Source organism: Heterodontus francisci, chromosome 4 (assembly GCF_036365525.1).
Source record: "Heterodontus francisci isolate sHetFra1 chromosome 4, sHetFra1.hap1, whole genome shotgun sequence".
NCBI classification, from domain to species: Eukaryota; Metazoa; Chordata; class Chondrichthyes; order Heterodontiformes; family Heterodontidae; genus Heterodontus; species Heterodontus francisci.
The window spans coordinates 176072687-176086053 of NC_090374.1; the positions used below are offsets into that span (position 1 = coordinate 176072687).

The 13367-nt window shown below is 43.5% G+C and overlaps 1 protein-coding gene across 1 annotated transcript in view; it reads left to right on the top strand.

Moving 5' to 3' along the window:
• Positions 1-483: 483 nt before the first annotated feature.
• LOC137368848 (leucine-rich melanocyte differentiation-associated protein) overlaps positions 484-13367 on the top strand; it is a 41818-nt gene continuing 28934 nt past the window's right edge. The window contains exons 1-2 of the mRNA XM_068029055.1: positions 484-605; positions 6553-6735. Of these exons, the coding sequence (XP_067885156.1) occupies positions 484-605; positions 6553-6735 (305 nt within the window). The remainder of the gene's footprint in view (positions 606-6552; positions 6736-13367) is intronic.

Genomic DNA, 13367 nt, shown 5'->3' on the forward strand with positions numbered 1-13367 from the left:
GTCTTTCCCGATCGTAATGGAGTACAAAGGTTGGAACTTAAAGTCTGGCTGTCCATCACAGAGTTGTCACTGTTCTGTGATACAATTCCCCTCTGTCAGTCTTGTGACAATTGCTCGAGTATGGTGTATAAAGACCATGTGATGTTTTCTGCTGAAGAGCAGTGAGTGGCTCTGTTTTTACTGCTCTGCACAGTGTCCCTTCGTCTGGAAAAGTTTCAGCAGCTGCAGCAAAAGGTATTTCTCAGTTTTTCTTTTTTGTTAATAATTGTGCATTAATTATATTTAAATATCAACCTGCAGATTACGTAGCAAGTTTGTAAATTATTAAAGGTTTTATGATGAGCCGCATTTGTTCTTAGCTGGTGCGGTTGTGCAAGAACTCCTTTCAATATTTAAGCAATAAATTATTTTCAATGCGGTAACAGATTAAAGGAATTAATAGAAAGTAATTGCGTGGCAGGTGCCTCCATCCCGGTGTTTTTCATGACGCAAATACGAAGACTATCTTTTGCTCATCAAAACCTACAAGAAATGCCTTTCATTAAAATACTCCGACATGCAGACAGTCTTGAAGAACTTGACCTCAGCCACAATTGTCTTGATGAGTATCCTTTAAATATTTTCTGTCTAATAATTTGACTGCTAATCATACTAACTGCCAAGATTACTAAGGCGGTCATTGCAAAACCTGAAGGTTTGTGAAAGTAAATTTTTCTCCCCTGACTTATTAATTTATGTAATACCTCTTAGGGCATGTCACTTGTACTGGCTAACTTTAACAATGCATTTAAGGGGAATCTAGATAAGTACATACAGGAGAAAGGAATAGAAGGCTATGCTGATGTGGTGAAATGAAATAGAGTGGGAGGAGGCTTATGTGGAGCAAAAACACCAGCATAGACCAGTTGGGCCAAATGGCTTCTTTCTTTGCTGTAAAATTCTATGCTTGAAGATGTAGCGGGTCATTGCACTGTGGAGTGCTTGAATAGGGGATACTGATTTCATTCATGATATCGGCAGATAGTGCCAATTTTTTTCCAGAGGGACAGATGAGAATTTTATGGTAGAAATGATTTGCATATTTCATCCCAGCCAATTATGAAGCATTATGAACTTAGGTACAGGAATGGACCATTCACCCCCTTGTGCCTGTTCCGCATTGACAGAAGCCTGGGAGTGGGGATCTCACAATCAGTCAGTTGGGGATTTCTGTGTCCCTGAGAAGGGATGTGTGAAAGGGGGAAGGAGAAAGAATGTAAAGGAAATACAAAATCAACATTAACATGTGGGGAGAAAAAAGTAAATGAAACATACATAGTAAAACAAATAAACCCCCATTCACTGATACTTGCAGCTATATCCCCCTCTCAATAAAATTTGCTGATAAAATTAGATTTCACTAAATGCAATTCCCTCCTGTCAGCCCTGGTTACCTCTGTTCCCTGGGGTTGCCATGGCGAAGATGACAGTGGACCCCAAAGAGTGGCGATAACGATCTTAGATCCCCCAATGACAGGAGAGGGCCTTGTACCAGCCTCCTTTTCCTCCATTTCCAGCCCCTACTCACCTTCTTGTGGAGACCTTCGGTCTATTTCAAAAGCACGAACATTCTGATCTTTGAGACGTTTCTTAGTTTTTTCGAGAGCTTCACAGGGTAGGTGCTGGGAGGATGTTTCCCCTGGCTGGAGAGTCTAGAACTAGGTGTCACGTCTTATGATAAAGGGTCGGCCATTTAGGACTGAGGTGAGAAGAAATTTCTTCACTTAAAGGGTTGTGAATGTTTGGAATTCTCTACCCTAGAGGGCTGTGGATGCACTGTCATTGAGTATATTCAAGACTGATCAGTAAGTTTTTGGGCAGTAAGGAAATCAAGGGATATGGGGATAGGGCAGGAAAGTGGAGATGAGGTAGAAGTTCTGCCATGATCTCACTGAATGGCGGAGTAGCTCATGTATGCCCTACTCCTGATTCTATTCCTTATGTTATTATGTTCTGCTCTTTCAATTTGCCTCTTGCATTGAGGCAGTGGTGGCCTCACTAGTGTGTGGCAGCCCCAGCGATGACAACCTCCCTTTGGTGGTCAGGATTGCACCAGTAGCCTGACCCAGGAAACTGGAACAATGCACTTGAGGGTCTAAGACAGGAAACATGAGTTAGAGACAGGATAGTAATTGGAGAGAATGAATGGATTAATGGTTGGTCTTTTGAGGACAACCATGATGATGGTGGTTTTGAAAGTAGTAGTTGGTAGTAAGTAAGGGAAGAAAGCTATTAATGTCAGCTAGCATGGGAGCCAGGAAAGGAACTTGACTGCTCAGGAGATGAGTGGGAAGGTTATTAAGGGAGCAATAGTGGGTTTCATGGAAAAGATGACTTGAAAAGAAAATGGGGATATGGGGAAAGAAACCATAGAGTGACAGGGAATCGGGGTTACAGTAGGAAGAGGTCAGGAGCAGTTTACTGGGTGATACTTACATATCACTTCTATGAGATGGGTTGAAATCCAATGCAGAGTGATGGGATGAATGTCTTGTTACTCTGTTAGATATATGGATCCAATGCAAAATGAGTTGGCTACTCTGGTTGGACATATTCCTGGAGGTGTCATCACACCTACTGCCTCCAGCCACCTCACCCCCACAATCCTGCCATTGGTCACTCAACACATGCATCCTCATGGCACCCCACCTTCCCACACAAAGCATCTAGTAAATAGACTCTTCATTACCCAATTGGATGATTCTTGACTATCAGTCAAACAGCCTTTTTTCCAATATCCAATATTTTTCTGACTAGTAAACAAAAGTGTTTGTTGTGGGACAACTCAGTCACCACACGAGGAGACTCAGGTACAGGTTTCGATTGTTTATTCAAGCGTATGCAGGGAGAGACCATCTCAGGCAGTCTGAGATAGCACTCTGATTTTACACTCAAAGATATAAACTTATATATTGCTCTTGTCACACAATATGGTCAAACAATGGATAATTGATCATACACCCTTATGAATACACAGCTCTAGTCTTATCAGTGCTCACAACAGATGTCTCCAGTCTTGGTCCTTTATCTCTTTGTTTCACGCTAGTTAAACATTCCACAGTCTGCTGATTGTGCAGCCTGGGCCAGTTCTGGCTTCAACATTCACTCCCTACTTTGCTGTTTGCCCTAGCAGCTTGTTTGTCTTTTTCCCATCCTGACCTAACTATATTCTGCTGAGTTGCCTTTCTAATTTACATTTTATGCCTACTTAACCCCTTCAGTGTTCAAAGAATTTTTGTTTTAAAAACACCAATTTTTTAAATGCCTCTATGCTTGTTCTCCAGGGTTTGCTCACAGCAGCATGCTGGAGGTTGACCTTTAATTCCTAGAGATTCTGGGGCAATCATGCAGTCCTGGCAACTCTATCTGACAGTATTACCCAGTTATGAGTGGGTGTAGACCCATAGTGCAAAACTGTCTCTACTTGGGACTGAAGGAGATTTTCTTCTTTGGCACTTCTGAAGCATGCAAGATATGTATTTGAGGAAACTGTACAACTCCTACCCAATATTTTCTACCCATAGACAGAAAACTGTGAGCTGAGGTGTACAATTTCTCAATAGACATTCTCAACATGCGCCCAGACCTCCAATGCAAAATCTCTTGTCAACTTGCCAATCTCACTTAGAAAGTCTAAGGGCTGTTTGGTTTGAGGAAACTTAAAATGCACACTAGTAAGTAGGGAGGGCAGGGGCTAGGTTTAGGCATTAAGCAGATTACTGAGGCAGAATAGCAAGAGCATTACATTCCAGTTGGCTGTGTTATTCTTGTCCTGGGAGTGCTTAACATTGATACTGGCCAAGAATCAGAAAGTCTTCTGTTTCCCAACGCAAGCCTCCCTTGGCAGGATGAACACAGAAGAAAAGGGTAACACCTTGCTGTTTCTTGATAGTATTTCATTTTTAGATATGTTACACAGGTCATTGTTGAATTGTGACTATATTATATGGAGTAGAATTCTAGAAATATACAGCACAGAAGGAGGCCACTCGGCCCATTGTGTCTGTGCCAGCACTTTGAAAGAGCTATCCAATTAGACCCAAACCACTACCCCCCCCCCCCCCACTTTCCCCATAGCCATGAAATATTTTCCCCTTCAAGTATTTATCCAATTCCCCTTTGAAAGTTACTATTGAATCTGCTTCCACTACAAAGATAGACTGGAGAAGTTGGGACTGTTTTCCTTAGAGAAGAGAAGGCTGAGAGGTGATTTGATAGAGGCATTCAAAATCATGAGGGGTCTAGACAGAGTAAATAGGGAGAAACTGTTCACACTTGTGAAAGGATCAAGAATGAGAGAGTTACGGTAATTGGCAAAATAAGCAATGGCGACATGAGGAAAAACTTTTTGACACAGCAAGTGGTTAGGATTTGGAAAGCACTGCCAAAGAGTGCGGTGGAGGCAGGTACAATCGAGGCATTCAAAAGGGAATTAGATAGTTACCTGAAAAGGAAGAATGCACAGGGTTATCAGGAGAAGGCAGCAGAACAACTCACTGCCTGAAATTTCTCCTCATCTCCTCACTGTTGCTTTTGCCAGTTACCTTAATTCCATGTACTCTTGTAACTAACCCTCCTGCCAGTGGCAACAGTTTCTCCCTATTTACTCTTTCAAAACACCTCATAATTATGTACACCTCTTTTAATCAACCCTTAACCTTCTCTGTTCCATAGAGAACAATCTCTAGTCTCTCCACATAACTGATGTCCCTCATCCCTGGTACCATTCAAGTCAATCTCCTCTGCATCCTCTCCTAGGCCTTGACTATAGTGTGGTGCCTAGAATTGGGCATAATACTCCAGTTGAGGTCTAACAGAATCACAGAAATGTTACAGCACAGAAGGAGGCCATTCAGCCCATCGTGTCTGCATTGGCTCTCCGAGTGAGCAATTCACTTAGTGCCATTCCCCTGCCTTCTCCCATAACCCTGTACATTTTTCCTTTTCAGGTAACTATCTAATTCCCTTTTGAATGCCTCGATTGAACCTGCCTCCACTGTACTCTCTGGCAGTGCTTTCTAAATCCTAACCACTGCTGTGTCAAAAAGTTTTCCCACATGTCACCATTGATTGTTTTGCCAATTACCTTAAATCTCTCATTCTTGATCCTTTCACAAGTGGGAAGTTTTTCCATATTTATTCTGTCCAAAACCCTCATGACTTTGAATACCTCTATCAAATCACCTCTCCACCTTCTCTTTTCGATAGAAAACTGTCCCAACTTCTCCAGGCTATCTTCATAAATGAAGTTCCTCATCCCTGGAACCATTCTCATGAATCTTTTCTGCACTCTCTCCAATGCTTTCCATCTTTCCTTAAATGTGGATCCCAGAACTGGATGCAATAGTCCAGCTGAGGCCGAACTAGTGTCTTACACAAGTTCAACATAACCTCCTTGCTCTTGTGCACTATAGACAGTCTATCTAATACCTCTTCCTTATCAATTTTAAATTCTTCTAGTGTATTAATTACTTCCTCTTTCGCCATGGCCTGGGTAGCATCTTCTTCCTTGGTAAAGACAGATGCAAAGTATTCATTTAATCCCTCAGCTATTCCCCCTGCCTCCATGTGTAAATCCCGCATTTGATCCCTAATCAGCCCCACTCCACATTTTACCACCCTTTTACTATTTATATACCTCTCGAAGACTTTGGGATTCCCTTTATGTTAGCTGCCAGTGCCTTTTCATACTCTCTCTTTGTTTCTCTTATTTGCTTTTTCACTTCCCTTCTGAACCTTCTATATTCAGCCTGGTTCTCCATTTCATTATCTACCTGACATCTATCATACGCACACTTTAACCAGTGATTTATAATGGTTTAGAATGACTTCATAACTTTTGTTGTAATATGGATACCAAATCCATCCAAACTATGTGCATCTTCTAGAAAGAAAAAGAAAAACTTGCATTTCTATAGCTCCTTTCATGACCATAGGACTTCCCAAAGTGCTTTACAGGCCAACAAAGTACTCTTGAAGTGTAGTCACTGTTGTACTATAGGACACGTGGCAGCGAATTTTCACACAACAAGCTCCCACAAACAGCAAAGTGATAATGACCAGATAAATCTATTTTTGTGATGTTGGTTGTGGGATAAATATTGGCCAGGACACCGGGGTGAACTATTTCTTCAAAATAGTATCATGGGATCTTTTACATCCACCTAAGAAGGCAGATTTTACTTTGCCACTTAAGAATTAGTTTGCCAAATAGCCTAGAGTTTGGATTTATATATAAACTCCAATAAGTAGAAGGGGAGGATGATTTTATAATGATGAATGTTCCTCTTGCCTTGAATTGGTAAATGAGGAGCATCACCTAACGATTTAATCAGCTCTCCGTTCCCCTGAGTCTGCTTAGAACCTGCCGGTACATCGCTCATACTATAGTTAGTTTAGGATGGCAGAATTTCATCTTGTATAAGCATGCATATTGCTGGAGTCAATCAGTCAACTCATTTTATTCCGCCTGTCCACTGGTGACATTTGTGTTCCTCAGCTATGGCATTGCAGAAACCTTTCACAGCTTGGGGAGCTGACAAAATTAACTACCTTGATTTTGGATGACAACAATTTCACTTCTCACATTAAGTTTGCTTATATGCCAAATCTCACCACCTTTTGGATAAATAAAAACAAAATTACTAACTTGGCTATCTTTGTTGCAGAGATCGCTAAAAACTTTCCGCGAATCAGGTGAAGTATACATATATTTAAGGAACATTTTTATTTATGATGTTCTGACTGTGACGATCTCACTTTTAGTCGCATTTCAGAGAGCGAAGCATCTGCTGATTGATCGGCAGTACGTCCAAAAACAAGAGCAAAAAGCTCTTGAGGTTGGGGTCAATTGGAAATTTCAAAACTGAGAATTGTAAACAAAAGAAAGACATGCATTTATACAGCATCTTTCACGACCTGAGGACATTGCTTAGCACTTTACAGCCAATGAAGTACTTTTTAAAGTGCAGTCACTGTTATGTCGGCAACATAACAGCCAATTTGCAAACAGCAAGCTCCCACAAGTAGCAATGTGATAATGACCAGATAATCTGTTTATCAGTGATGTTGATTGAGGGATAAATATTGGTCAGGACACCCGGGACAACTCTCCTGTTCTTCGTCAAAATAGTGCTATGGGACCTTTTATGTCTAATTGAGAGGGCAGATGGGGCCTAGGTTTAACGTCTCATCCAAAAGATAGCATCACCACCAGTGTAGTGCTCCCTCAGTACTGCACTGCTGTGTCAGCCTATATGTTTGTGCTTAAGTCTCTGGAGTGGGACTTGAACCCACAGCGGTAAGAGTGCTATCTGCTGAGCTACAGCGGACACATTGTTAATTATTTTTAGGCAAAGGGTATTAAGGACTACAGAACCAAGGCAGGTCAAAAGAGTTAAGAAACATATCAGCCGTGATCTAATTAACTGGCAGAATAGGCTCCAGGGGCTGAATGGCCTATTCCTGCTCTTATGTTCCTATCACCATGAAAATGCTTAATAATAATCGCCCTTTAACAAGGTGTGAACAGATGAAGCAAAAATATTCTGCTTGAACCGCCCAAAATAGTTGACACACTTAATATATTTTAAGTGGCACCTTTGTAATTGACACTTATGGTGATGGAAAATGATGCACACCATTCACCTGATATAGGCCACTGTCCACGATAAGCAATGACAGTGTCAGTGGTGAGGACTGTAATTTGAACTGGTGGTATTTAAAGTAAGATAAGTCCCTGCAGACCAGAAACAGTGTTGTACATGATCTTTCAATTCTCATTTATATTTCATAGAATCATAGAATGATACAACATAGAAGGAAGCCATTCGGCCCATCGTGCCTGTGCCAGCTCTTTGAAAGAGCCCTCAAATTGGTCCCATTCCCAATAGCGCTGCAATGTTCTCCCCTTCAAGTATTTATCTAATTCCTTTTTGAAAGTTACTATTGAATCTGCTTTCACCACCCTTACAGATAGCAAATTCTATATTATAACAACTCGCTGCGGGAAAATAATTCTCCCTATATCCCCTGTGGTTCTTTTGCCAAAAATCTTTGTCCTCTGGTTACTGACTCTCCTGCCAGTGGAAACCACCTCTCCTTATTTACTCTTTTTGAGCACTTCAATTAAATTTCCCTTTGAATTTCTCTGCTCTAAAGAGAACATCCCCAGTATCTCAAGTATCTCCACGTCACTGAAGCCCCTCTTCACTGGAACCATTCTGTGGTTGTGACTGAAATATCTTCTTCTTCTTTGGCCTCCTTGTCTCGGGAGACAATGGGTAAGCGCCTGGAGGTGGCCAGTGGTTTGTGGAGCAGCGACTGGAGTGGCTATTAAGGCCAATACTAGAGTGACAGACTCTTCCACAGGTGCTGCAGATAAAATTGGCTGTCAGGGCTGTTTCGCAGTTGGCTCTCCCTTTGCGCTTCTGTCTTTTTTCCTGCCAAATGCTAAGTCTCTTCGACTCGCCACACTTTAGCCCCACCTTTATGGCTGCCCGCCAGCTCTGGCGATCATTGGCAACTTACCCCCACGACTTGTGATCAATGTCACAGGACTTCATGTCGCGTTTGCAGACGTCTTTAAAGCGGAGACATGGATGACCGGTGGGTCTGATACCAGTGACTAGCCCGCTGTACAATGTGTCCTTGGGGATCCTGCCATCTTCCATGCGGCTCACATGGTCATGACATCTCAAGCGCCGCTGACTCAGTAGGGTGTATAAGCTGGGGATGTTGGCTGCCTCGAGGACTTCTGTGTTGGAGATACGGTCCTGCCACCTGATGCCAAGGCTTCTCCGGAGGCACCGAAGATAGAATGAATTGAGACGTCGCTCTTGGCTGACATACGTTGTCCAGGCCTCGCTGCCATAGAGCAAGGTACTGAGGACACAGGCTTGATACACGCGGACTTTTGTGTTCCGTGTCAGTGTGCCATTTTCCCACACTCTCTTGGCCAGTCTGGACACAGCAGTGGAAGCCTTTCCCATGCACTTGTTGATTTCTGCATCGAGAGACAGGTTACTGGTGATAGTTGAGCCTAGGTAGGTGAACTCTTGAACCACTTCCAGAGCGTGGTCGCCGATATTGATGGATGGAGCATTTCTGACGTCCTGTCCCATGATGTTCGTTTTCTTGAGGCTGATGGTTAGGCCAATTTTGTTGCAGGCAGCCGCAAACCTGTCGATGAGATTCTGCAGACACTCTTCAGTGTGAGATGTTAATGCAGCATCGTCAGCAAAGAGAAGTTCCCTGATGAGGACTTTCCGTACTTTGGTCTTGGCTCTTAGACGGGCAAGGTTGAACAACCTGCCACCTGATCTTGCGTGGAGGAAAATTCCTTCTTCTGAAGACTTGAATGCATGTGAGAGCAGCAGGGAGAAGAAAATCCCAAACAGTGTAGGTGCGAGAACACAGCCCTGTTTCACGCCACTCAGGATAGGAAAGGGGTCTGATGAGGCGCCGCTATGCTGAATTGTGCCTTTCATATTGTCATGGAATGAGGTGATGATACTTAGTAGCTTTGGTGGGCATCCGATCTTTTCTAGTAGTCTGAAGAGACCACGTCTGCTGATGAGGTCAGAGGCTTTGGTGAGATCAATGAAAGCAACGTAAAGGGGCATCTGTTGTACGCGGAATTTCTCCTGTATCTGACGAAGGGAGAACAGCATGTCAATGGTCGATCTCTCTGCTCGAAAGCCACACTGTGCCTCAAGGTAGACAAATATATATACAGTTAAATCAGATAATTTGCATCGCTTTCTGCGGCTACAGCTGAAGAACTCTGTTGCAGCTACTCATCGTAGTCTTTGACCGGAATTTTACCTGCAGAAATCGGACGTCCTTGGAGACAGCTGGAGCGTAAAGTGGTGGGTGATGACGTCGGATCAGGTCCCTGATGTCATGACGCCAGTATGCCATTTTACGGACATTGGACGGCAGGCGAGATGGGAACTCCACTCGCCATCCGATTAAAGCCAATCAAAGGCCAATTCAGGTAATTAAAAAGGCAATTGAATGCAATTTTACCCCACCTTGCCATATTATGGGATGTGCACTGGCCACAGGGAGTGGGGTGGGGAGGGGATGGTCGCATACTCAGCAGGTTTAAATGAGCGTCAACAAATCCCTCAATGAGGGCATCTGAGGTAATGGATATTTTGTGTTTTGTGTCTTTATTTACTTTAAATTCAATGCTACCTCAAAAACAGAAAGTGCTGGAAATACTCAGCAGGCCAGGCAGCATCTGTGGAGAGAGAAGCAGAGTTAACAGTTCAGGTCTGTGACCTTTCATCAGAACTGGCAAAGGTTAGAAAAGAATTAGGTTTTAAGCAAGTGAAGCGGGGTAGGCAGGCTGAAGAGAACAAAAGGGAAGATGTGTGATAGGGCAGAGGGCAGGAGAGATTAAATAACAAAGCTGTTCTGGGATAAAGGCAAAGAGTGTGTTAATGCTTGTGGTGAAAAGACAAGGCATTAGTCCAGAGAGAGTGTTAATAGCAGAATAATGAGCAGCTCTGTCTACATGAAAAACAGGCACATGTTTAAAAAATAAAATTAAAAATATAAAAAAGGCCAGTCATGCTCTGAAATCATTGAATTCAATGTTCAGTCCGCTAGGCTGTAGCGTGCCTAATCGAAAGATCAAGTGCTGCTCCTCGAGCTTACGTTGATATTCACTGGAACACTGGAGCAGGCCAAGGACAGAAATGTGGACATGAGAGCAGGGAGGGGTGTTGAAATGGCAAGCAACCGGAAGCTTAGGGTCATGATTTTGGACAGAGTGGAGGTGTTCTGCAAAGCCAATCTGCATGTGGTCTCCCCAATATAGAGGCAACTGCATTGTGAGCGGCAAATGCAGGATACTAAATTGAAGGAAGTACAAGTAAATCACTGCTTTACCTGGAAGTAGTGTTTGGGGCCTTGGATGGTGAGGAGAGAGGAGGTAAATGGGCAGGTATTGCACCTCCTGGGATTGCATGGGAAGGTGCCGTGGGAAGGGGACGAGGTGTCCAGCATGATGGAAGAGTGGAGCAGGGTGTCGCGGAGGGCACAATCCGTTCGGAATGCTGATAGGGGAGAGGAGGGGAAGATGTGTTTGGTGGTGGCATCACGCTGGAGGTGGCAGAAATGGTGGAGGATGATCCTTTGGATGTGGAGGCTGGTGGGGTGGTAAGTGAGGACAAGGGGCACCCTGTCGCAGTTTTGGGAGGGAGGGGAAGGGGTGAGGACAGAAGTGGGGGAAATAGGTTGGACACTGTTGAGGGCCCTGTTAACCAAAGTGGGGGGGGTGGGGGATCCTCGGGTGAGTAAAAAAGGAAGACATGTCAGAAGCGCTGTTATGGAAGATTGCATCATTAGAACAGATGCATCAGAGATGGAGAAACAGGGAGAATGGGATGGAGTCCTTACGGGAAACAGGATGTGAGGAAGTGTAGTCAAGGTAGCCATGTGAGTTGGTAGGCTTACAATGACTATTAGTAGACAGCCTATCCCCAGAGATGGAGACAGAGAAGTTGAGGAAGGGAAGGGAAGTGTTATAGACCATGTAAAGGTGAGAGAAGGGTGGAAATTAGAAGCAAAGTTGATAAAGTTTTCCAGTTTGGGGCGAAAGCAGGAAGCATCACCGATACAGTCATCAATGTACCGGAAAAAGAGTAGGGGGAGGGGGCCTGAGTAGGACTGAAACAAGGAATGTTCTACTTATCCCACAAAAAGCAATCCTATGGGTACCCACATGGTTCCTAGTTATGCCTGTTTTTTATGCTGAAGGCCTACTTCTGCTCCTAATTCGGATGTATTTATGTATTTATTGGGAAGACCAAATGCAGATTGGTGACCGCTTTGCAGAACACCTCCGCTCAGTCCAAAAGAATGATCCCGAGCATCCGGTTGCTTGCCATTTCACACTCCCCTCCCCTGCTCTCATGCTCACATGTCTGACCTTGGCCTGCTCCAGTCTTCCAGTGAATATCAACGCAAGCTCGAGGAGCAGCAGCTGATCTTTCGATTAGGCACTCTACAGCCTTTCAGACTCAACATTGAGTTCAATAATTTCAGAGCGTGACTGGCCTTTTAAAAAAATATTTTTATATTATATTATTTTATTTTTTAACCATGTGCCTCTTTTTCATGTAGACAGAGCTGCTCATTATTCTGCTATTAACACTCTCTTTGTTCTAATGCTTTGTCTTTCAGCACAAGCATTAACACCAGGCCCGGAAGGGATGCACCAAAGGATACTGAGGGAAATGAGGGTGGAAATCGCAGAGGCACTGGCCATAATTTTGGGACGGTAGCAACATGGATACGAAATTGGCTGACTGACAGGAAACAAAAAATACTGGTTAATGAATGTTTTACAGGCTGGAGGAAGATTTGTAGTGGAGTTCCCCAGGGATCAGTGTTGGGACCCTTGCTTTTCCTGATAGATATTAATGACCTAGACCTTGGTGTACAGGGCACAATTTCAAAGTTTGCAGATAAACGAAACTTGGAAGCATTGTGAACTGTGAGGAGGATAGTGTAGAACTTCAAAAGGACATAGACAAGTTGGTCAAATGGGCAGACAGGTGGCTGATGAAATTCAATGCAGAGAAATGTGAAGTGATTCATTTTGGTAGGAAGAACATGGAGAGACAATATAAAATAAAGGGTACAATTCTAAAGGGGGTGCAGGAGCAGAGGGACCTGGGTGTATATGTACATAAGTCATTGAAGGTGGCAGGACAGGTTGAGAGAGCAATTAATAAAGCATACAGAATCCTGGGCTTTATTAATAGGGGCATAGAGTACAAGAGCAAGGAAGTTATGTTGAACTTGTATAAGACACTAGTTCGGCCTCAGCATTCAATTCTGGGCACTGCACTTTAGGAAAGAGGTGACGGTGTTAGAGAGAGTACAGAAAAGATTCACGAGAATGTTTCCAGGGATGAGGAATTTCAGTTATGAAGAAAGATTGTAGAAGTTTGGACTGTTTTCCTTGGAGAAGAGAAGGCTGAGAGGTGATTTGATAGAGGTATTCAAAATCATGAGACGTCTGTTCAGAGTAGATAGAGAGGAACTGTTCCCACTCATGAAAGGATCGAGAACGAGGGCACAGATTGAAAGTATTTGGTAAGAGAAGCAAAAGTGACACGAGGAAAAACCTTTTCACGCAGCAAGTGGTTAAGGTCTGAAATGCGCTACCTGAGAATGTGGCGGAGGCAGGTTCAATTGAAGCATTCAAAAGGGAATTAGACAGTTATATGAAAAGGAAGAATGTGCAAGATTATGGGGAGAAGGCAGGGGAATGGAACTGAGGGAGTTGCTGTTTCAGAGAGCCGGTGCAG